This window comes from Lineus longissimus, chromosome 13, assembly GCF_910592395.1.
Source record: "Lineus longissimus chromosome 13, tnLinLong1.2, whole genome shotgun sequence".
Lineage (NCBI taxonomy): Eukaryota > Metazoa > Nemertea > Pilidiophora > Heteronemertea > Lineidae > Lineus > Lineus longissimus.
The window spans coordinates 16,401,714-16,427,019 of record NC_088320.1 but is presented as its reverse complement, the minus strand read 5'-3'; the positions used below and the strand labels follow the sequence as shown (position 1 = coordinate 16,427,019).

The 25,306-nt window shown below is 41.8% G+C and overlaps 3 protein-coding genes across 3 annotated transcripts; 2 read left to right on the top strand and 1 right to left on the bottom strand.

Moving 5' to 3' along the window:
• Window positions 1-1,669: 1,669 nt before the first annotated feature.
• Window positions 1,670-3,721, bottom strand: LOC135498090 (actin, clone 302-like). The gene is made up of 2 exons (XM_064788263.1): window positions 3,559-3,721; window positions 1,670-2,883 (listed from the first exon to the last, which is right to left on the bottom strand). The coding sequence occupies exons 1-2, from the start codon at window positions 3,664-3,666 to the stop codon at window positions 1,885-1,887; spliced, it is 1,107 nt and encodes a 368-aa protein (XP_064644333.1). The 5' UTR covers window positions 3,667-3,721; the 3' UTR covers window positions 1,670-1,884.
• A 2,428-nt stretch (window positions 3,722-6,149) lies between these two features.
• On the top strand, window positions 6,150-12,306 carry LOC135497737 (uncharacterized). The gene is made up of 2 exons (XM_064787570.1): window positions 6,150-6,329; window positions 6,859-12,306. Exon 2 carries the CDS (start codon window positions 6,994-6,996, stop codon window positions 12,304-12,306), a length of 5,313 nt encoding a protein of 1,770 aa, XP_064643640.1. The 5' UTR covers window positions 6,150-6,329; window positions 6,859-6,993.
• Window positions 12,307-19,727: 7,421 nt separating this feature from the next.
• Window positions 19,728-25,121, top strand: LOC135498112 (nemertide alpha-1-like). Its single transcript, XM_064788283.1, has 4 exons — window positions 19,728-19,807; window positions 22,883-22,971; window positions 23,244-23,289; window positions 24,942-25,121. Exons 1-4 carry the CDS (start codon window positions 19,761-19,763, stop codon window positions 25,036-25,038), a joined length of 279 nt encoding a protein of 92 aa, XP_064644353.1. The 5' UTR covers window positions 19,728-19,760; the 3' UTR covers window positions 25,039-25,121.
• The last annotated feature ends 185 nt before the right edge of the window (window positions 25,122-25,306 follow it).

Genomic DNA, 25,306 nt, shown 5'->3' with positions numbered 1-25,306 from the left:
TTCATTTGTGTTCGTTTTCCGCGCTTAGGAATATTTAGACTGTTTAAAGTTTCGTGTTTCAGACAACCATGATCAGATTATATGTTTGGACTGTTAGAAAAGACATTCCTGTCTTACAGATGTGTCACACATACAGTTTCATACCGTTTTCACAACAATGAGCTACTCCCTGGCTTGTGATGTTATATAACTTCCAGTCGGAAGATGTGGAAATCCTAGATAATTATAGGCAGGATTATTTACTAATTTTGTTCGATCCAAGTGATTTTATGAGTGGAAGAATGGATTAGTTGTGGTACAAAACCATGAAAACTAATACATGCAATATGAGAAATATGGCACTTTGGTGCAGCAGGTTGTTCAAAAGAACTCAAAAAATGAAAGAAATAACTTGCTGTGTTGCACAATCCTAATAATGAGAGTATTTGTACGTCTCCCTCTCCACCTTCGCTAGTCCAAACCAATTAGAGACCAATGTTCTCCCCCCTTTTGTTCTTCAGTGAAACTGTGCTTTGCCGGCTGTGACTTCAACCTTCTATCTATTTCCAGTTCCCCAGTAGTTGATCGGAATTCCTGTGGTAATATAATACAATGCACATTTAGGGCTTGGCAAGGCATAACGATCCTCGTCATATGGTTGATTCATAGGACAGAGAGTGTTTTGCCAGGGATCTCTGCAGATAGTATTCAATCCTTATCATTTTATACAGGGGTTGAGGGGTATGGAACAGAACATCCCACGAAAACGAGGCGTTTTCAGTCAAAGCGAGGCATTTTCTGTCGTCTGCTAACGGAAAAAAGGAAATTTTATCCCCTTCGATCAGCAAAGAGCTGAGGAATGGGACCGCACATTCTGGAATGGGACAAAACATCCTGGAATGGGACCAACATTGGAGACCAACTGGAGCCACGGTGGAGCTACTGCTGCGGACACAGTCTTTCCTTCATCGATACTGTATATGAAGCAAACCTGGCCAATGCGACAACACGTTTGTCGATTTATCAAAATTAGGTGGTAAGATTGAGGTGGATTGATTTCGATCTGTTGGTATCTTGTACCGCCTTAACACTCAAAAGGCAAGCGTCAATTTACGTCTTTCGTGGTAATAGAAATGTTAGGATTAGAGTCCACTGATGACATTCTTTTGTTGCGAAGGGTATTAAATTCGAATCGGGTATTTTTTTTCAAATGGGCACTTGTCCACCCTATACAACAAAGAATTGGACCATTGTAGTTAACTCCCTGTTAGTATAGGTTGTTCTAATGATACGCTTGTACACAGTGCTTTTATTTATCCTCAATTTGATACTAACGGAGGCCCGGGGAAAATTAAGGGGCGACATGACATATAGTGATGACCTGCAGGGGGGGGGGGGCTCTAAGGTCATCGCAGTCTCGCTGGCTAGAAAATATTGCATGTAACTTGTCACCCAGTGCTAACTGAGAGGAAGGCTGACAGGGGTATTCTAATCATGCGAACAATACCTGGTTAATTCCATTGTGAACCTCAGCGCCGTCGTTTTTCTACATTCTAGCGAAGAACAAATATATAAGTATGTTCGTTTTCTACATTCTACAGTACAAGAGTTGAAATATGATGTGAAAAAAATCTAACACTTTCAGAAGAATAGGTTACTTAAACTATAAAGAAGGCGAAGAACAAATATATATCGAGGATATAACCTTTATTTCTTACAATCACAGGTGTCTCTTATACATTGCTGCCAACATGGAACGTGCTCGGAAAGAGTCTAAAGATGACCGAGGCGTCGGGGTGTTTATGGACCCGTTATTTGACAGAGCACTCCTAGTTATTGGACTTCGATACCACGTTGGGAATGGGCAGAACCGAGTTTACAGTCAATGTCACAAAATCGCCGTGTTTAGGCACATTTCCTGTTGACGATGGATGGGCCGAACTCGTCGTATTCCCTCTTGGTGATCCAATAATCATCGAAGTTGGAGAGAGAAGCAAGGATCGAGCCACCGAGCCATGCGGAGTATTTCCTACCTGCTGGAGCAACCACGTTGACAGTCAGCGCTGCTGGAGCAAGGTTGTTGAGCTCTTTCTGCATGCGTTCAGCGATGCCCGGGAACATGGTAGAGCCACCAGCCAACACGATATTGGCGAACATGTCCTTCCTGATGTTAAAATCACATTTCATGATGCTGTCGTAGACGGTCCGGTGGATGCCAGGGGACTCCATCCCAAGAAGGTTAGGCTTGAACAGGCCTTCTGCAGCCCTGAACCGCTCGTTCTCAATGCTGATGACTCGTCCGTCGGGAAGATCGTACTTCCTCGCCAAGGAGCGGGATGAAGAAGCAGTCTGCATCTCCTGGTCGAAATCAAGGGCGACGTAGCAGAGCTTCTCCTTGATATCACGGACAAGTTCCCACTCAGCGATAGTGGTGAAAGAATCGCCACGCTCGGTTAAGATCTTCATGAGGTAATCGGTGAGAGCACCGCCAGCCAAGTCAAATGGCAGGGTGGCGTTTGGAAGGACGTTTCCCGCGAAGATTGGCACCGCATGGCTGGCAGTATCGCCAGAGTCGACGACGATACCGGTGGTTCGACCAGAGGCGTACAGCGACAGAACAGCCTGGGTGGCAACGTATAAGCCAGGGCTATTGAAGGTCTCGAACGTGACCTGGGTCATCTTTTCCCTGAAGGCCTTGGGGTTGAGTGGGGTTTCAGTCATCATGATTGAATGATCCTCTGGGGCAACTTTTAGCTCGTTATAGAAGGTGTGGTGCCATATCTTCTCCATATCGTCCCAGTTTGTGATGATACCCTTCTCGATAGGGTACTTCAGGTAGAGGACACCTCTCTTACGCTGGGCTTCCTCGCCGACGTATGCATCTTTGCCCCTACCAAACAAGCTCTGGAAAGACACAGAATTGAAAAAATAAGCGCCGAAAGCCCAATGTTGAATTGGGTTGATGAGGTGTGCGCCAAACACTCAGTGTGAATACTAATTAGCTCACTCAATTAGATCACACCAGTAACCCCATTCAACCGAAGCCTTTGAACTTTAATGACCTATTTTGGGAAGCCCTGGTATTTTTCACCAGTTTTCTAGAAATCCGAAAAGGTCAATTTCGGACTATTGTCGGATAAATCAAGAAAAAGTTTGAAAAACTGTTAAGAACTCGGAAAAGCCTTTTACTTCTGCACGGAATCGGCCGATCTTGTTCTTCTTCTAGAGAGATTCCCCATCTACTGCTATCAATAATTCTTACCCCCTTGTAGTGGAATTAGTATTATGTTACGTATTTTCTGGATCACCCTGTATATTATAATCTGCCTGTGCTTTCAATTTATTCGCTGTCGTCTGCTAGCCGCTTTGGTATCCATATCGGAGAGTGATTTGCTGACACTTTCCGAATCCCCACATTGTACACTATGACGTACCAGTTGCCTCACGTGACCTTGATTTGCCTCACGTGACCTCGATATACGGGAACACTTCTCTGGGACATCTTCCCTGCAGCAGAACCGCCCTTGTCCATAAAAAAGGAGTTTTTAGAGGGAAATTTAGTGATAAAAGCAAACTTACCGGGTGTCTCAATTTTCCAACGACGGACGGGAACACATACTTTGGGGCATCTTCCCCTGCAAAACCGGTCTTAATCATGCGCGACCCATTATCCACGACTAAAGCCATCTTGTATGTTGTAGGGTTGTTGTGTGGAGATTATCGCGAACGTCTTCCTCGAGGAGGTTTGGGTGAGCGAATGAGGTGCCTAGACCCTGGCTCGGATTAATATTCTCGCGTGGCCGCATGCTGCCCGCATCGACCACATGGCCCGTCACCGCAAGGGACGATGGTATCACCATATAAGGCAAGAAATAACCAAATAAGGCAATGATGGTGTGCTGAGCCTACAGAGCAGTCGGTCAGTCGTAACAACTGGAATGTCATCAGGCGGCTCCTTGTAGATATAATGTATTCTAGTTTCATTGATCTAAGACCGGTTGTGAAATCAAACCAAAAGCCGAGGTGAAACATGAGAGTTATTAATTTCTATAAAAAAGATAGTTTCTGCGCATCTTTTGATTGCTGGCATCTATCTTCCTATCGGGCTTCAACCTGGGCTGCACCCACCATTCACTTTTTAACACATTTTCTATTGGCTGCAAACCGCCCTCCTCGAACAAAACGACCAGGAGTCTGAGCTTTTAATAGCTTTTTCTACCTGGACTGGAAAATCAAGAAACTGAATGCAAAATCGGTCATCAACACTTAGATTTCGAGTACAATTATCCTCAACATGCTAAATGTGAAAAGCAAGGATTTCTGAAAAACTCTTCTAGTTGATCGAACTTCCCCTTCTACTTTAGGAGCATAAAAGTCAACTATTTTCTTTAAAAACATTTTCCAAGCTATTCAGATCAATCTTAGGACCTACTAAACGAAGTCTTTTTCAATACGAATGAAAAAAAACCACCGCTAAAAAATATTCTTCCTCTAATACCAATTGCTGTGTGGTTTTCTCCGACCGCATGAATATTCGAATAGCGATGTCATCTCAGAGCGCTCCGGTCAGCATTTTTTTGTATTTATAATTAATGACTGTGGGCTCATAACATTTATCATGCATGTTTCCAAAGAGATCATACTGGACAGCTGAGGCTACCAGTATGTTGACACACTGTCACCTGGATGTATATACAGTCCTACCGGAAAGTAGATGTCTATCGTTTATTTTTAATATCACAGAGATAAAACAAAATAAATTGAATGTGGTTTTCAGCAGAGTATGGTATTTTTAGTTTGTCATATATCTGTTGTATTTGGATGCACCTAATTCCATCCCTTCATTATGTAACATACATTTTTAAACAGGTCCAATAATCACTTTTTTATTTCATGTACCTTTTCAAAAAATCTCAATAAGCCCAAGAATCATACTTTATGACCATAATACTTTTAGCACTTGCAATTCCATAGAATGTGTTCGATAGTGACATTTTTGCTTAGGATTTTAATTCTGATCTCTTCCATGAGCCTTGAAAAATATCCCCAATCCTTCATGTAAGATCTTTCTGAGTTAGCCAAGGGCCATGCAAATCAAGTGAAAGTAACTCAAAACAGGTTTCCTTTTGTGAACATGACTCTATTCAATGGGTTTCTGTAAAAGAAAGAAAACCATCGCATTATGATCTGAAGTTCATTATCGCTTGTTCAAAACTAATCTTGTCGCTAACGCTGGCGTTATCTTAGCTTGGCGTTATCTCCTTCATTTAAGCCTTTAGACTTAAAGCCAAGTTAAGCTAACGCCAGCGTTAGTGACAAAACTTGCTTTGTACAACCAGTCTCAGGTCGCAAAAATGTATTCATATCTTCCATTTCTTATTTCACAGGCGAAAGTTCGTTGAACCGTACTTTTTGTCGCTAAACCGTCACGGTTATCCACTTCGAATTAGGCCAGTTGATAAGATTTCCTTGGAACGCACGTTAATCTGGAGGCCTATTTAGTCGAAACTACAGAGTGGCTCAATAAAAATGTCACACTTACAAAATAGTTAATATCGTTTTTTATTTAGGCATTTACCCACAAACATATGTACTTGAAGAGAAAGCTCTCTCGATTAATTTGACACCAGCAGAATTATAATCCTTCCCTGGTTGACTGCACAGGAAATATTTTATTGACTCATGTGAAATCTCACTTGCGCCAACTTCTCGAAAAATACGTTTCAAATTATATGTCGAGTATTGTAAATGATAAAAGCTCGATTTCATGCCTGTACCCAGCTTTCTAAACCCAACCAATGACATTCCACCATTTAAACGTTCGGGGGCATCTTGGATTTCAAAATGGCCGCCGGAAATGGCCCGTTTTTCTGATATTTCAAAATCTACTGCAGTTAGGCACCTACTTCCTAAGTCTACGCTCGCTTTTTTTTGTCTGACCAATCAATTGGAATAATCGGAATCCAGAAGTATTCATTAGGTAGCAGGAAGGGGTGGGCGTTTGTGGGTGAGTGTGAGGGGATATAGTGGTGTCTGTTGACTGTGCTTTAAGAGAGACTAGACAACAGACATGTGGTTTTAGTATTAGGTCTTTCATTGTAGCAACGCGAAAATGTAAGCAATTTTGGTTAGGTCCGTCATAACATAGAGTGACTCAACTGTGGGTGCGCGCATGCCTTTGAATTTTCCCGCCTCCAAACTTTTGAGCTGAAGCGCGGCGATATGGGATGTTTTGGATGCGTGCGCAGCCCCATGTGTTTCCGCCTAAAACTATACAATGATTTTGTGAAGAATCCGTGGATTTTTGTCTTGTAAACTTTGAATTTCTCGAGGACTGAGGGTGTATAGAGGTAAATGTTCTTAACGTATATCAAAAGTAACATGTATAGACTGTACTGACGTAGTTGTCATGATAATGATATGACGCATTTAGATACAAATTCAGTGTTTTAATCGATGGGTTTCCTCACCCACGCTGTCTTTGTAATTTTGTAGTTTCCCAACTGTAACGATAGGTGGCAGCAGCTGTCAGTGAAGACACTGCTCATCTTGTTGGTTTTAATGACAGTACAGAACATCTTTAATAGTTTATGACTTTCCTCTTGCCCCTTGTAACATCTTAAGAGTCTCTATAGTAGCTGTCCTTGTAGAATCCCTGACTGTCTTCCTGTACAAGTTCCTAGCTGTAAATTCTGTCTCTATAGTAGTGTCTCCTGTGAGACGTCCCTAAGGTTGTGACACACCATTTCATGTACCGTACTACTAATGTAAGGCCCGCTGTATTTTTTATCCGTCCCTTTCCTATCAACTGTGATATTTGATTATCCTATGATTAATTTCTATGTTTTCTTATGATTCCAATCGTTTGTATATTTTCAGTTTTACGTAGTGCACGTAGTGATGATTAGTAGTAATAAAGACGAAATTAAGAAGATTGAACGTTATGACTTGATTTCTGCACTACAGACGCCACAGTAAAACTCTACCCCAACGAACGTCCGAACGATTACAAGCATGGACCCGATGGATCCACACAATCCGGCCCTTGACGCCTTACTCCAAGCAGCAGAAAGACATCGACGAGATAATGAAAGATACCTGCTGGAGGCAGAAAACAAACATCTACGCGAGCAGCTCAGGAGGACGACGGCTAGTTTTGCAACTAGCACTCCGTGCGCAACACACCCTGCTTCTGCATCTAGCTCGAGTTGTGTTGAGAACTCTTTGGCTGACGCGCTGGCAAAACTCGCTGATAGTATAACGAAAAAGGACAGGTTGCCTAAGAAGGAACCAGCAATATTCACCGGTAGTGTGTTCGAATATCCGGTGTGGAAAAACTCGTTCAAGGTGCTAGTTGAAGATAGTTACCCGGACTTTACTGACAGATTATATTATCTCGGCAAGTATACGGCCGGAGACGCGAAAGATTGCATCAAAGGAATGCTTGCAATCAACAGTGAAGGTTCCTACCAGAAGGCTCGTAGCGTGCTTGATGAGCGATTTGGAGACAAGTTTCGGTTAGCCCGTTCCTTCCGGGACAAGATTGACGCCTTACCAGATGTCAAGCCTGGTGATGGCAAAGGCCTTGAGAAGCTTGCCGACTTCATGGCTCAGTGCAACACAGCGATTGGTGAATTGTCTCACCTTGGGGTCCTGAATGATCCTGAGGAGTACGAGAAGATTTTGCGCAAACTACCTAGATACCTACAGCAGAGGTGGTTCGTAGAAGTCGACAAATGGCTCTATGGACCCGGTGACATTCAGAACAGTTCGGGCGGTCCACCGCGGTGCCATGATAATTATCCGCCTTTCTCCGTCTTCTGTGCCTTTGTACAAAGGCAGGCACGCATCGCTAGAAATCCAATGGCTGAGCGGTGTGCTGATTCCAGGAGTAAGCAGCCCAGTGACACTCGCAGTTCCAAGATCAAGGACTCGTATCCTAAAAGGTCCCCATCGCAGATCAGCAGCCTCGTCACCAGTGGTACCCCTGTTACCACTAATAATGCCAGTAGTGATGCCGGGGGTGTGACAAGGAAAGCAACGTGTGCCTATTGTAAGAAGGCCCACAGGCTTCATGCCTGTAGTGAGTTCGTGAAACTGAACGTCCCCGACAGAGCCAGTTTTGTAAAGAGGAACGGCCTATGTCTAGGCTGTCTCGGCTGGGGCCATATGAAGAGAGACTGTAAGTACAAGAAAACTTGTGATACCTGCAAGGCCATACACCCGACCATTCTGCATGATCCTGGCTTCAGGCCGCGCGATAGGAACCACCCCAGGAACGACAACAAAGACAACAAAGATACGGCACAAGACCAGGACAACGGCGTACCGAAGGACGATAGTTCTACCCCACCCCAGGTCACAACCCACTTCATTGGAGCAGACTCCGGAGAATGTACCAGCTTGATAGTCCCTGTGACTCTGCGTCACAGGGATAACGTGAACGAAACAACCATCGTGTACGCCCTACTTGACGAGCAGTCCGATGGTTGTTTCGTGATCGATTCTGTTCTAGACAAGATAGGGGTAGAGGGCGAACCCTACTCCTTGAGGTTGGCTACCATGACATCCAATACTACTGTTGAATGTAGGCAGGTTCGTGGCCTTGTGGTTAAAGGTCTTTATGAGTCACAGAGTTTTGACATGCCCGTATGTTACACCAGGGGAGGCATCCCAGCCAAGCCTAGCCAAGTTCCTAGACCAGAGAATGTTCGGCAGTGGTCCCACTTAGAGCCAGTCCATGGCAAGTTAGCTCCCTTCTTTGCCGATGTTGAGATAGGACTTCTGATTGGACTGTCTTGTCTGCAGGCCATAAAGCCTCTGGAAGTCCTACCTGGCAAAGAGGATGACCCTTATGGTGTACGTACTGCACTTGGCTGGGGCGTGGTTGGAATGTCTCCTCAGGGTTCAAGGCCACAACAGCGCCATCACTTTTCATTTAGAACACAGATCACGGAGGTAACCCCTCAAGCTGTCATGAATATGTTTGATGTAGAATTTGTTGAAAGGTCAGGTAGTGAGGAGGGCGTTGGCCTCTCAGTTGAAGATCGCAAGTTTCTGCAGATACTAGGGTCACAAATTCGTCAACTTGACGACGGTCACTATGAGTTACCACTCCCATTCCGCGATGAGAATGTAAGGTTACCCAACAATAGAGCCCAAGCTTTGAAGCGTCTGTCCAGCTTAAAACACAAGATGGAGAAAAATCCTCAATTCAAGGAGGATTATCTTCAGTACATGAAGGAAATGATTGAAAAGGGTTTCTGTGAGCGAGTGCCAGAAAATGAGAGCTGTCCCGAAGGCTCGGTTTGGTATTTGAGTCATCATGGGGTCTACCACCCAAACAAACCTGGACGTATCCGGGTGGTATTCGATTGTAGCGCCGAGTTTCAGGGCGAGGTTCTTAACGAGCATTTGCTCCAGGGTCCAGACCTAACCAACAACTTGGTAGGGGTCCTTTTGCGTTTCCGCAAAGAGTCTGTAGCTGTAGTCTGCGACGTGCAGTCATTTTTCAATATGGTCATGGTGAAGAAGGAGCACAGGAATTTTCTCAGATTCCTTTGGTATGAGGATGGCAAGCTGGTGGAGTATCGCATGACGAGACATCTCTTTGGGGCTCGATCTTCGCCAGGCTGTGCCACCTTCGCACTGAGGGCCAATGCTGACAAGTATGAATCTGAGTGTGGGTCAAAGGCGGCTGAGTTTGTCCGTGCTGGGTTCTATTGCGACGACGGATTGTCGGCTGAGAAAACTACTGATGATGGAAAGGACCTAGCATGTGGCAGTAGGAAACTTTGCAAGAAGGGTGAATTCACACTGAGAAGCTACTTAAGCAACGATAGGGAAGTTATGATGGCTGTACCATTGGAGGCTAGGGCTAAGGGTGTGCAGGAGTTGAATCTCTTGTCAGAAAACTTGCCTACAGAGAGGACCCTGGGCCTTCAGTGGTGCACGCAATCAGATTCCTTCCAGTTCAAAGTGGTCATGCGGGAAAAGCCTGTAACTAGACGTGGAATATTGTCCACAGTGAGTTCGATTTTTGACCCACTGGGCCTGATTGCTCCCTTCATACTGACAGGACGTCGCATTCTGCAGAATTTGTGCAATGGCAAGCTACATTGGGACGACCCTGTCCCACCTGAAATTAATGTACAGTGGGAAAAATGGTGCTCAGAGGTGTCAAACTTGGCGAATATTGAGATCCCACGCTGTTACCACCCTAGAGTGTTTGGTGAGGTTGTCTCAGTACAACTGCATCATTTCAGTGATGCAAGTTTGGAACCTGGTGGGCTGGGCCAGTGTAGCTACTTGAAACTCACAGATGACAAGGGAAATGTTAGTGTCTCGCTTGTTATGGGAAAGTCGCGCGTAACTCCTCTAAAACCGATCACAGTGCCTAGGCTAGAGTTGTCCGCCGCAGTTGTGTCAGTTCGAGTGGGTGAATTCCTAGAGAGGGAGTTGAAGTACGAGGGCATAGAGCATTTTTACTATACAGATAGTAAGGTGGTTCTCGGATACATTGCTAATGAAACGCGCCGCTTTCACATATTCGTGGCTAACAGAGTTGAGAGGATTCGGAAATCCACCACACCAGATCAGTGGCATCATGTCGATACGAGTGTCAACCCGGCAGACATAGCGTCTCGTGGAATGTCAGCCCGTGACCTACTCGGAGCCAAGTCCTGGTGGGAAGGTCCAGACTTCTTGAGGAAGGAAAAGGTTCCCGTCCCCTTGTCTGAAGACGACGTACAGACGATCGATGATGACCCAGAGGTCCGGAAAACTGTCCGAGTGTTAGACACCAAGATCGTACCCTTTGGCAAGATGTCCGAGAGATTCGAGGGTTTCTCATCCTGGTATCGCTTGAAGAGGGCCGTCGCCTGCTGCCTGAAGTACAAGGACATACTTCGTGAGAGGGTTGCAAAGGGAACTGGTGCCAAGGAAAAGAAGCTAGATGTCAAGGACCTCCAGCGAGCAGAGACGGCCATCCTCCAGGCTGTTCAGATGGAGTCTTTTGATGGAAAAAGGAGGAACCTACAGCCTTTGGACCCGATTGAGGACGAGGATGGCTTGCTACGTGTCGGTGGTCGCGTCAGGCGAGCGGAAATACCAGAGGAGTTGAAACATCCAATCATCGTTCCAAGGCACGGACATGTTACTGACCTGATTGTCGCGCACTTTCATGGATCGGTCTACCATGGGGGTCGCAGCGCAACCTTGAATGCTAGTCGTCAGGCAGGTTTCTGGATAGTTGGCGCTAGGGGTGCTGTAACGATGCACATTGTGAAATGTGTAGTTTGCCGTAGATTGAGAGGCAAGGTTTGTCTTCAGAAGATGGCAGACCTGCCCACAGATAGGTTAGACCCAGCAGCACCTTTCACATACTGTGGAGTGGATTATTTCGGCCATTTCTTCGTAAAGGAGGGTAGAAAGGAGCTAAAACGATGGGGCGTCCTTTTCACCTGCATGGCATCGAGAGCAATTCATATCGAGGTTGCCCACTCCATGGACACGAGTAGTTTCCTGAATGCCTACCGTAGATTTGTCTGTAAGAGGGGTCCTGTGAGGGTTTGTAGATGTGACCAAGGTTCAAATATGATAGGGGGTAAGAACGAGTTGCAACAGGCTGTCGCGGAGATGAATCATGACAAAATCCGTTCCGAGCTTGGCAAGGACAACTGTGATTGGGTGGTTATCGCACCGAACAAGGTGGCTGAGGCTTCACACTTTGGAGGAGTTTGGGAACGAATGATCAAGTCCACCAGAGATGTCCTGTCTGCCATCTTGCTGCAGAATCCTGGCCCACTCGATGATGAGTTGTTGACGACCTTCCTGGCAGAGGCAGAGGCAGTAGTGAACAGTCGTCCTATCACCTACGTTGATTCTAAGAGCGGAGAGTCCGTAGAGCCTCTTAGTCCCAGTCAGTTGCTGACCTTGAAATCTGCTGTCGTGGCGCCTCCACCAGGGAAATTTGTGAAAGAGGACGTATATTCGAGGAAACGTTGGAGGAGGGTGCAGTATTTGGCAGACCAGTTCTGGTCCAGGTGGAGATCGGAGGTCCTGCCCCTGCTCCAAGAGAGACCAAAGTGGGAAAAGGTTCACAGGAATCTGAAGGTGGATGATGTTGTCATTGTAGTAGACAGCGATTTGCCTAGAAATCACTGGCCATTGGCCCGGATATCGCGAGTATACCCCAGCGAAGATGGACTTGTCCGTAAGGTCCAGGTCACCCTTGGTAAAAGCCAAACTACACTGGAACGGCCCATCGGGAAAGTTGTTTTGTTGATTGCCCGGGAAGTCCCGAACGGGGAGCCTTCTGAGGATTAGAGACCTGACACCTGATATTAGGCCCTGGTGCCATGTCCTTTTCTTAGCTGGCGCCTCGGTCCGGACTGTTTCCCTAAAGACATTTTGCATACTAGTATAAGTTGCATTTGACCATTTGAAGGCATTTGAGAATAGTCAAGGTTTGACTAACAAGTATTTTGAATGTTTCGAGTATTTGGTAAAGACACAGTACTTGAGTACATGTGGATTGTATTTTTTGTGTATTTTCGAACTTGCACATTGCATATTCGTATTTTCTGTATTTTTAGACTTGCATTTTCTTTGCCTACCAGGCAAATGTTTGAAGTTCCAAGTTGAACCGCTGTATTTGGATTTGAAAGATTAGTGGATAAGGTTAAAATCTGCTAAAAAAAAAAAATAACTGTTGTGAGTGAAATGCTCCTATGACTTTCTATGAAAAGACACTGACGTTGCCAGTTTTTTGGGTGAAGTTGGTGAAATTTAGTTGTTGCAATGTAAGACATGCGAATTAGGTTTAATCTCTTGAGTGATTAGTGTTTATTTGTCTTTGGGACAAAGGTTTGCTAAGACCATGTAAAGAATCAAGTTTGATTCCATTTTTTTGTGTACTTATTTACTTGTATTACACTGTATGTGAAAATGATAAAGAATCGGTCTAGAAATCAGATTTTTAAAGCTGAACTGTCTTTCTAATGAGACTGTGTCAGAACTTAAAGTTGAACTGTATTGGTTTTTGGTATCTCAACCCTGTTGAGTGTCTCACTTTTGGAAGTTGATTTTTGGTAAATTGCCCTGTTATGTGGTCAATTTAGGGGAGCCATGTGGGTGCGCGCATGCCTTTGAATTTTCCCGCCTCCAAACTTTTGAGCTGAAGCGCGGCGATATGGGATGTTTTGGATGCGTGCGCAGCCCCATGTGTTTCCGCCTAAAACTATACAATGATTTTGTGAAGAATCCGTGGATTTTTGTCTTGTAAACTTTGAATTTCTCGAGGACTGAGGGTGTATAGAGGTAAATGTTCTTAACGTATATCAAAAGTAACATGTATAGACTGTACTGACGTAGTTGTCATGATAATGATATGACGCATTTAGATACAAATTCAGTGTTTTAATCGATGGGTTTCCTCACCCACGCTGTCTTTGTAATTTTGTAGTTTCCCAACTGTAACGATAGGTGGCAGCAGCTGTCAGTGAAGACACTGCTCATCTTGTTGGTTTTAATGACAGTACAGAACATCTTTAATAGTTTATGACTTTCCTCTTGCCCCTTGTAACATCTTAAGAGTCTCTATAGTAGCTGTCCTTGTAGAATCCCTGACTGTCTTCCTGTACAAGTTCCTAGCTGTAAATTATGTCTCTATAGTAGTGTCTCCTGTGAGACGTCCCTAAGGTTGTGACACACCATTTCATGTACCGTACTACTAATGTAAGGCCCGCTGTATTCTTTATCCGTCCCTTTCCTATCAACTGTGATATTTGATTCTCCTATGATTAATTTCTATGTTTTCTTATGATTCCAATCGTTTGTATATTTTCAGTTTTACGTAGTGCACGTAGTGATGATTAGTAGTAATAAAGACGAAATTAAGAAGATTGAACGTTATGACTTGATTTCTGCACTACAGACGCCACATCAACCACTCTCTTGATTACAGCGGCCGCCTCAGCGCCACTACGCGGGGCCTAATGGTAATAGACTAAGTAGCCTCGCGCGATATGCACCATTCTGGGAAAACTCTATGTGGAAGTATGCTCATTAGCATAATCTATTCTTAGCTCAAGCTCGAGGTAATCTTGCGCAGTGTTTCTTCGGCCCAGATACATTGCGGTGGAAAATGTCTAGGTCTAGTACAATGAACGCCTGGCTTGCGCCAGCCTAATAAGTGAAGAAGGTCTGGATGCGCAAGACTACTGTGATGAAAATGACCATTGCAGAGACTCTGTGACGTAGGCATATACTTTTTACAATTAAAAATGCACTCAAAAACGATAAGGAATGATTATTTATTAACATTTCCTGAGCTTTATACCTTCTAATTATCACTTTACGTAAATAGGTTGGCGTTAGCTCGCGTGCTTTCCTTTCCTCGTGCAAATAAACAGTAGAATAGTTATAACCCAATAATCGAGCTAAAAGTCCACAACGAGATCACGGTGACCCGTTATAAATGTTTCGCCAGCTTCGTTATTTTGTCGCTACGCGGCGCGTTGGGTCCTTGCGTCGAGGCCAGATGGCCACCAAATTGAATATCAAGATGGCCACCGGAAATGCCCTTTAGACATGTTTATCGGAAGCTATTGCAGATTCAAAAACAAACTCCTACAGCCTGGTTTACGTAGTTCGGCTAGTGAAATGAAACCTTCCAAATCGAGATATAATATTAGCCGCCATATTGCTGACATGGCCATAGGGATTACCAGACATCGCCTTGTTATTTTCAAGTCATAGTCACTGTGCGTATGCACCATCCACGCAATGCCACACTGCTCACCTTACTCACTTTGCCTCAAAACGCCGTGAAAATCTATTCGAGGTAAATGAGATACCACTCGCTGTCATGTAACAAAATCGATTCAATGAAACTCAAAATTTCCTGTATGTGTCAGTAAAATGTATCTTTAAAAAAAAGAAAGTTCGTATAAGAGGCCTGTTTGTGCAAAAGAATCGTAATTATTGCCACTATTTAAACTTCTCTAACTATGCACTAATCAGTACGTCATGGGATACGCCACCATCAGATGCTACTCGCTGATTGGTTTGTTTGACCTTCTTTGATCGACCGGTTATTCTAAAATGTGAGTCGGAAAACTGCCGGAACAGCGAACGTGTAGTTCTATTAAAGCCGCTTCACTCTTGTCGCCTGCCGCGAATCATGAGGCCTCGCGCAAATAGTGCCATTGACACTGTTTTGAAAATTGCTCAAATTTGTATATTCTAGAAATTGGAATATTAGTTTTGAAACATTTTGAAATTTTCTATCGAGGCGAAATGTCATATGTTTGGATAAAGTTTTACAAGTTTCCTTCAAAGTGATTAAACTTTTGGGGCCAGGGCAATCATGAGATACTGCTACAATGTGGAATCGGACATGATTGCCAACTACCACCACGGCTAAGGATGGTGCTTTAAGCTGAGCGCACACGGGCGACAAAATGACAGCGAAACTAAAAACATTTGTTTTCGAAATGTTTTGCGTCTTTGTCGTGTTTGTTTCAATCACCCGCACACGGGAGACAAAATGACACGGTCATGTCACAGGTCACGTCAAAAACAAGGGGTAACCTTGGTTGCGTCATACGTCACACCCCCGCTTGGTTGGTATCACATGACGCTGAACGTCATCGTGATTGGCTAATGACGATGATGACGCAAAAAATGTTTTACGTTTCGTTGCAGTCACCCGCAAACGGGCGACGTTTTGACGAAAAACATTTTGACTAGGTCAAAAATATATTGCATGTTTAATATTCGAAAACTGTTCAAAAACAAATGTTTTCGAAAAACATTTGTTTTGGTCGCCCGCAGACGGGCAACAAATTGTGAAAAAATATTTGAAAACAAACGTTTTCAGTTTTTTTTGTCATTTTGTCGCCCGTGTGCGCTTAGCTTAAGATGACCTGTGACACCACGCTTCACGAATGATAATGAATAATTGTTTGGTTATTTCTTTGGTAATGAATAAATTAAATCAAAAAAATATGAACATACTTAAATGTGTCTCAGACAATGAATTAAAGATGAGTAAACACCACTGAATTAATTCACATGAGTAACTGGTTATTCATATTAAAAAAAGGGGCGGCACGCAGCTGGGAATACAATGGCAAACCTTTTGCGAAAAATGCTAAGCAATATCTAACATTTTATACTTAACACAACAAATTGCAAATATCGAGGGTTCTTTCAGACATAGAAGATGGTTCATTGAGTGAATCTGTGTTCTTATGAGGAAGGCGGTCTCTTTTCCTCAAGGAATCCAAGAAGGCAGTCCCGCATAACGCCTGATGGTGCATTTGACTAGCGCTTAAGAGTTGACCATGTAGGTACCGCCATTTTGGATAGACCTCCAAATCTTAAAGCTACTAGAACTCTTTAAAAATGAATTGAATGCTCATTTAAACCATCGGAGTCTGTTCTCCGGAAAACAAAGAACAGACTGCCGGCCTTGAAATCAGCATTCACCACGTTTCGAAGGGGTTCTACTTGCTTTATGATTTCAAGTTCTAGCCAAAATGGTCAAACCATAAATCTTCTCTTCTCGATTTATGTCCAGTCACTTGGAGAAGTTATCGAGAGACATCGCATGTTGCGACATGGTTTTGCAGATGACATCCAGCTGTATGACAGCGTCCATGTTTCAGAACATGGTCTCCAGGATGCTGTTGCCAGGGCTGAGGCGTGTGTAAGTGATGTACTCGAGTGGCTTGGCCTAAACCACCTCAAGGGCAATGATGAGAAGAGAATTTCTCATCGGTGCTTCAAAACGTAAACTGTCGAAGCTCAAGCCACTGCCGGTCATTAACATTGGACCATCCGCTATCCAGGCTTCTGCCCTGGTCAGGAACCTGGGAGCAATTTTCGATGAAAATATGGAAATGTCTAAACAAGTGTCAAAGGTGGTCAAGGGTGCTTATTTTCAAATTCACAAAATCTCAAAGATCCGTAGACACCTTGACAATAAAACTTGTGCCCGTGTAATTAATGCCCTTGTAACATCAAGATTAGATTTTCAAAACAGCTTAATATTAGGACTACCGGAGTGTGAACTTTCAAGACTACAAAAAGTTCAGAATGCAGCTGCTAGGCTTCTAAGTAAGACCAAAAAGAGGGAACACATCACCCCTGTACTTAAGGAGCTGCACTGGCTGCCGGTGAGATCACGTATCCAGTATAAAGTGCTACTGCTGACGCATCAAGTCTTACATAATGACCAAAGCCCGGAATACCTCAAGGAGTTCCTCAGTCTTCGTGCCCCGGACCGCAGGATTCGGTCTTCCGAGGACCAATGGCTCCTTTCCATACCACAGACAAGAGGCGTCTTCGGAGACCGTTGCCTGGGGAACTTGGCATCCAGGCTGTGGAACCCACTTCCGGCCTGGATGCGTGATCCCATTGGCACCAGCGCCTTCAAAACACATCTTAAAACTCACCTTTTTATTGAACACTTCGACACCAGCACCTAAATGTTTTAATCTCTAAGTACAATTTTCTCTTTTACAATGTTTTTTAAATTGTACAGTGCTTTGCAAATGATTTTCATTCAAAAGCACTTTTAATATAATAAATCATTATTATTATTATAAATCTCCTGAATCTACAGACCCTGTGGGTTTGCTGGTTATTTCCTGGTATCGATTAACTTGAAAGAAGATTAAATGTAAGATAACTGCCAGAAATTCTACTAGTATCAATATCACTAAAATAAAAAATTGCATGTCCTACATGGGTAGATGGATGAACTAAACACCTCATATGATAATTCGTTTACGATATGCTCGACCTTGTAGTGGAATTTAAAGAGATAAACTGACGCCAGTTCTTAATACCTTAACAAAATGAAACATCGTACATGTTTCAATAAACAACGTTTTTTTTATCCAATTATCGACGATCAAACTGCCGAGGGTTTCTTTATCATAAACGAGTAGGTAGGTTAGAGCGACACTGCTTTTCATTACTGTAGTCACAGCGAGCATTTAAGACGACCCAGAACCTTTTGAGCAGATTTCAGGTTGTGGTGAAAATATTTACGCGCGCTGACCGGATTGCTGTACCGTTCAATCAATGAAGTGTTCCCGCGGTTACGGTACCCGTGGTTACGTAATCTGGGCTCTGACGTCACTCGTTACGGCTCAGATTATGTAACAGATATTTGGTCAGTTGTGATATATCGAGTTAATGTCTCACGGATAAACTGTATTTCGAACGATTTTAAATGCTTTCTACAGTACTAACTTACTCTTTAACAAAGTACGTTAATAAACAGATAATCACGTTGAAATAGTCCATTGTCTACCCCCTTTTGGTTACCAGACTACCAAAAATTATCTTAGAAAGGAGTTTGTTTATCACCAAACTTTCAACTTATCATCTATGTTTATGTATCATCAAAAGACCCAGTTATATTTTAAAAACACATTGTCATTAATTCTTGGCGTGTCTGTACCGCATGAATGAATCAATTTACCACGTAGCATAGTTTCTGGTTACATTAGTAATTCATATTATTCATTGTCTTATAAATTATTTCGCATACCATTTCTTTCAGTTTAAATATATCCCGTGTTAGTAATTGTATCATCAATACTTCAGCATATCATAAAACATATAATCACTATATATCACAATATCATGACATGGTCCATGACAATCGCTTAATGCTAAAGAGACCATTCATAACATATAACATGTGTCATCGACATTTATCAAATGAATAGATTGATGAGGGAGGAAAACTATTCATAGTAGTGTCAATTCTGATAGCATACACAAGTTTGGCAAATATCCATAATGTATGCACGCATTTCTGTTTACCTGAATGTAAATTAGGTTACTGCCACTCGAAGAAGTGTGCTTGGCATATTTTTAAGCAGTTGAACCATCTTCTTCCCAATCAACAGTTACCATTTTCTCTTTGTGGTGTGGCGGTACCTTTCAACTGTTTTCATATTTGTCTGCCATTCAAACATTAGAGGGGCTACTGGGGACGGCGAGGTTAGTGGACGGACATAGTCCCAGTAATGCCATTCGACGTCACAATTATGAAAAATCAATTTTAGCCGTCCCCACATTACGAGTTTTTTTACACCAATGACGTCATCGTTGGCGGATTTGCACTGGAGTTCGAGTCAATTCTATTTAAGAATCGATTCGAAGTTGCGAGTGATTTGTTTGCTTTTCTTTTATTATGGTCACATGACTCTAACTGACTCCGAGACCGAATAGTAGCTGCCTGAATGTCATAAAACATCACTGTCATATGCGAGAGAATAATACGGCGTCCTTAATCAATGACGTGCATGAATCGAGAATATTGAAGTCGTGTTCCTATTCGTTACGACTCGGAATACAACTTCAATATTCACGATTGGCAAGCACAAAGATTTAAAAGACGCCGAACATTTCAACCAAGTGATGTTGTTTCAAGAGTGGAAAGTGTCCACTAAATTATTTTGTCATGGTTGCCCCACTGCGCCTACTATTCGATCTCGCGATTTCAGTCGGAGTGGGAGTCGGAATGATGCTGAACCTAGCTATTATCTCAGGGATCGAGATGAATGCATGGAAAGATGGAGATATCTCAGGATAGTGAGATGTTTTTCTCTCCCAGGCACCGTATGGAGGCCATATGGTGGACAAGTTTTTATTTCCCTGGTAATTGCTTTCCCAAACTCATATTCTTGTCGAGCAGACTTTAATGAATTATATGAATATCAATCGCTGATCAGTCCTATAAAACCCTTGCTATAATGAGCTCATCATCTATTTCTCAATTCACGGAGAAGATTCACATTTGGTAAGCATTTTATTTCACTAACTTTGCTTCAAGCTATTGACTTTGCCGATTAAGTATTAAATATTGTCTTTCGTCGAATTTCTAAAATTTCACTTGTAGTGATGAATTTGGAAGAATTTTGGTCAGGTTTGTTTATTTGAATTTTTATTCTAGGGTTACAATATAGTTTCATATCTTCACAAACAACTGTTAACTTTGGAGCGAGACCGTGAACAACAGACTGATAAATGTAGGCAGGCTCATAGCAAATAGTAATTCACTTCATTACATCTTTTGCATCTTGCAATATCCGTTTGAAATCCTCGTAAGGTATTTATTAACCGAAAATGTAGGCATGCACATTTGGCCGAAATTATATGCCGCTACATTCTGAAACTACTGCGTGGGAAGCGGGTTCCGTTCTCTTTTACTTGTTCTTCCTTTAAGACAAACAAAACAAATGATAAAAATCCTCCTGGTTTAGCCCCGCCTACCATTTTATTTCACTCAGTATTCATCACATTCAACTTACATAACTAAAATGAAGACTGTTGTATAACTTTTATTCCAATTTCAGTGACTGTAGTAAAACATCTCCTCACATAGCTAAAATGAAGACTGTTGTAGGACTTTTATTCCAATTTCAGTGACTATAGTAAAACATCACCTTACATAGCTAAAACGAAGACTGTTGTAGGACTTTTATTCCAATTTCAGTGACTATAGTAAAACATCACCTCGCATAGCTAAAATGAAGACTGTTGTAGGACTTTTATTCCACTTTCAGTGACTATAGTAAAACATCACCTTGCATAGCTAAAATGAAGACTGTTGTAGGACTTGTATTCCAATTTCAGTGACTGTAGTAAAACATCACCTTACATAGCTAAAATGAAGACTGTTGTAGGACTTGTATTCCACTTTCAGTGACTATAGTAAAACATCACCTTACATAACTAAAATGAAGACTGTTGTAGGACTTGTATTCCACTTTCAGTGACTAAAGTAAAACATCACTTACATAGCTAAAATGAAGACTGTTGTAGGACTTGTATTCCAATTTCAGTGACTAAAGTAAAACATCACTTACATAGCTAAAATGAAGACTGTTGTAGGACTTGTATTCCAATTTCAGTGACTATAGTAAAACATCACCTTACATAACTAAAATGAAGACTGTTGTAGGACTTGTATTCCACTTTCAGTGACTAAAGTAAAACATCACTTACATGGCTAAAATGAAGACTGTTGTAGGACTTGTATTCCAATTTCAGTGACTATAGTAAAACATCACCTTACATAACTAAAATGAAGACTGTTGTAGGACTTGTATTCCACTTTCAGTGACTAAAGTAAAACATCACTTACATAGCTAAAATGAAGACTGTTGTAGGACTTGTATTCCAATTTCAGTGACTATAGTAAAACATCACCTTACATAACTAAAATGAAGACTGTTGTAGGACTTGTATTCCACTTTCAGTGACTATAGTAAAACATCACCTTACATAGCTAAAATGAAGACTGTTGTAGGACCTTTATTCCACTTTCAGTGATAATAGTAAAACATCACCTTACATAGCTAAAATGAAGACTGTTGTAGAACTTTTATTCCACTTTCAGTGACTATAGTAAAACATCACCTTACATAGCTAAAATGAAGACTGTTGTAGGACTTTTATTCCACTTTCAGTGACTATAGTAAAACATCACCTTGCATAGCTAAAATGAAGACTGTTGTAGGACTTGTATTCCAATTTCAGTGACTATAGTAAAACATCACCTTACATAGCTAAAATGAAGACTGTTGTAGGACTTTTATTCCACTTTCAGTGACTATAGTAAAACATCACCTTGCATAGCTAAAATGAAGACTGTTGTAGGACTTGTATTCCAATTTCAGTGACTATAGTAAAACATCACCTTACATAGCTAAAATGAAGACTGTTGTAGGACTTTTATTCCACTTTCAGTGACTATAGTAAAACATCACCTTGCATAGCTAAAATGAAGACTGTTGTAGGACTTTTATTCCACTTTCAGTGACTATAGTAAAACATCACCTTACATAGCTAAAATGAAGACTGTTGTAGGACTTTTATTCCACTTTCAGTGACTATAGTAAAACATCACCTTGCATAGCTAAAATGAAGACTGTTGTAGGACTTGTATTCCAATTTCAGTGACTATAGTAAAACATCACCTTACATAGCTAAAATGAAGACTGTTGTAGGACTTTTATTCCACTTTCAGTGACTATAGTAAAACATCACCTTGCATAGCTAAAATGAAGACTGTTGTAGGACTTGTATTCCAATTTCAGTGACTATAGTAAAACATCACCTTACATAGCTAAAATGAAGACTGTTGTAGAACTTTTATTCCAATTTCAGTGACTATAGTAAAACATCACCTTGCATAGCTAAAATGAAGACTGTTGTAGGACTTGTATTCCAATTTCAGTGACTATAGTAAAACATCACCTTACATAGCTAAAATGAAGACTGTTGTAGGACTTTTATTCCACTTTCAGTGACTATAGTAAAACATCACCTTACATAACTAAAATGAAGACTGTTGTAGAACTTTTATTCCACTTTCAGTGACTATAGTAAAACATCACCTTACATAGCTAAAATGAAGACTGTTGTAGGACTTTTATTCCACTTTCAGTGACTATAGTAAAACATCACCTTACATAGCTAAAATGAAGACTGTTGTAGGACTTTTATTCCACTTTCAGTGACTATAGTAAAACATCACCTTACATAACTAAAATGAAGACTGTTGTAGGACTTGTATTCCAATTTCAGTGACTATAGTAAAACATCACCTTGCATAGCTAAAATGAAGACTGTTGTAGGACTTGTATTCCAATTTCAGTGACTATAGTAAAACATCACCTTGCATAGCTAAAATGAAGACTGTTGTAGTACTTTTATTCCAATTTCAGTGACTATAGTAAAACATAGTATAGTAAAACATCACCTAACATAACTAAAATGAAGACTGTTGTTGTACTTTTATTCCACTTTCAGTGACTACAGTAAAACATCACCTCACATAACTAAAATGTAGACTGTATTTCTATTTCAGTTCGTATCGTATTACATCACCTTACAAAGCTACAATGAAGACCGCTGTGTTTCTTGTTGGTTTGCTCTTCTTGGGACTCGTCCTTGCTGGTAAGTCTTCATAGTTTTCTTAGTAAAAGGTGTCACCATCGGTAAGAATGGCATTAGCTGGAAAAATGATTAAGGTATTCACATCCTACTGCATTGTTCTATCAAATTTTTCTAATCATTTTGAGAATCTTTAGAAAAACAGATATTTGTTCTTTACTTGGCTGAGGTTTTCCTTTTCCCAAGATGTAACAGGATCCATCTTTACTTACTCATCAGCTGTGAATAAGTGAAACCTGAAAGTCAAGGTGAATGAACTTTCTCTGTTATTTCAGACGAGACAGCCGATTATGAGTTCGAGGAGAATGTTGAAAAGCGAGGGTAAGTTACAAACGTACACACTGTATATAGCAACACATGATAAATCAGCACAAATTTGAACGTTGTAAATACCAGAGGTGAACGCAATTGACGCCAAATAACGATATTGAGAAATGTTATAATTGTTTTATTACCGATAGAGACTTCTAGCAGTTGGTTTACGTGTGGAATATATATAGCGGTTCGATGAAATATTGATTGGAGATAAAGTTCCTCGTGATTGTAATAACATGAACTTTAAATCGTATTCTTTTTACAAAACCAGCGAATCATTGCAGAACAACTCTGCGGTTATCCAGGTTCGGCAAACGTACTTGATTTGCGCCTCGTTGGTTTAAGGAATTAATATCGAGCTGGCGGTCATTGGTTGTATAATCAAGACCGCTCGGGTAGACCGAAAATGCAGTCCAAAACCCGAGGCGCTTCGCCGAGGGTTTTGGACAAAATTAAACAAATTAAATACGATTTGAAAGGTATATATGTTCCGTTTTCGTCAAAGAATGATCCAGCCTGGTGTCCGGAACTCCGCCATATTGTTGCTTGTGAAGATGACGTCACGCAGCAAGGGAATTCCCAGTAATCCTGACTGACACCTCGAAAGAGTCCTCGGGTATCCTCCCTACTTCACAAATCCCAATATCGGGGAATACTTCAAAATCTCGTGTTCTTGACATTGTTTTGTGGGGCTGAGTCGTTGCTTCTTGGTGAAAATAATTCGTCTGCTAAAATTCAGAATTTTATACCTACCCAGGCGGTCATTGGTTGCGATACCAAGACCGCTCCGATCAAAACGAGGCGTAATGTATTTTGTATTAGAAACAATGATATACTGTGACTAAGGCCTTTTAGAATACAAGGCCAAGACAACTGTGCGATAAGTCCTCTCAACAAAGAAGACTTTATTTCATTACAGTATCAGTCGAAAACATTGTTGCATTTTTGTTTGCTCTTTAAATGTATTATTTTACAAGTCTTGTGGATAAGCTGAAGTGAGTTAATCTGTATCACTGTGAATTAATAGCTTAGTGCGTATTCCTACGAGAAATACCATTCTCTTATCGCACCTCAATTGATGCATCATCAAGGCATACGCAAGTTTCTGATTGGAACCTTATTGCAGGCCCTATCTTTCACATGTTCGCTTACTGATCTGCGCCAGACTTATAAATAGGAAACGAGACGGTTCATTTTCACCGCCCGAGAAAATGTAAAAAGAAACGTTAGTCGTGCGAAATCCCCAATAATCGCACGACAACGTCACGCCCTGTCGTACCAGGATTTGTTCCTCTAGTAGAGTTAATCAGTGTGCGTTGTGGTGTGATTGGTGAATTATTTCAACAGGCTATTTTATAATGCCTAATTCCTCAATTGGACAGCCACCGCACTGTGCTGCAAATCGGCTCTATGAGATCCCTCTGAGTGTCATTTGTACCATAAATGTGAACGAAAGTGCAAATTGTAGTTACGTTATCATCATAAGTTTGAAATACCCTTAGACAATAATCTCTAACTCGCGGACATCGCTTTGTGGATTATCCCTTTCAGCAATCTGAACAACACCTGACATTCCAACATGCAAAATGGCCTTACGCAGACTAGACAACGCACAACAGTGTTAAGGAATTTTCCATGCGACTTTTTCTGTTTTTCAGATGCATTGCAACTGGTTCTGTCTGTACGCTCAGCAAGGGATGCTGCACTAAGAACTGTGGATGGAACTTCAAATGCAACCCACCAAACCAGAAGTAGAGTTTGACGCCTGAAAAATGCCACTCCGACCACAACATGAAGAATGTAAAGTGGAAATAAATGCATAATATAATACAGAAGTATTTCTTTCGTTTATAAACTCCATTTTTCGACACTGCATTTTAACGGTTAGACACTCCTGGGTTTACATATGGCTAATGGTTACACGTGCGTGTGTGTCTATTCTCCCTGGGTGCTACACAGGCTAAAGGGTCCGTCCACGGATAGTTAACGGCCCCTCTCCTTCATTGTTGTCCTTTCACCTTTA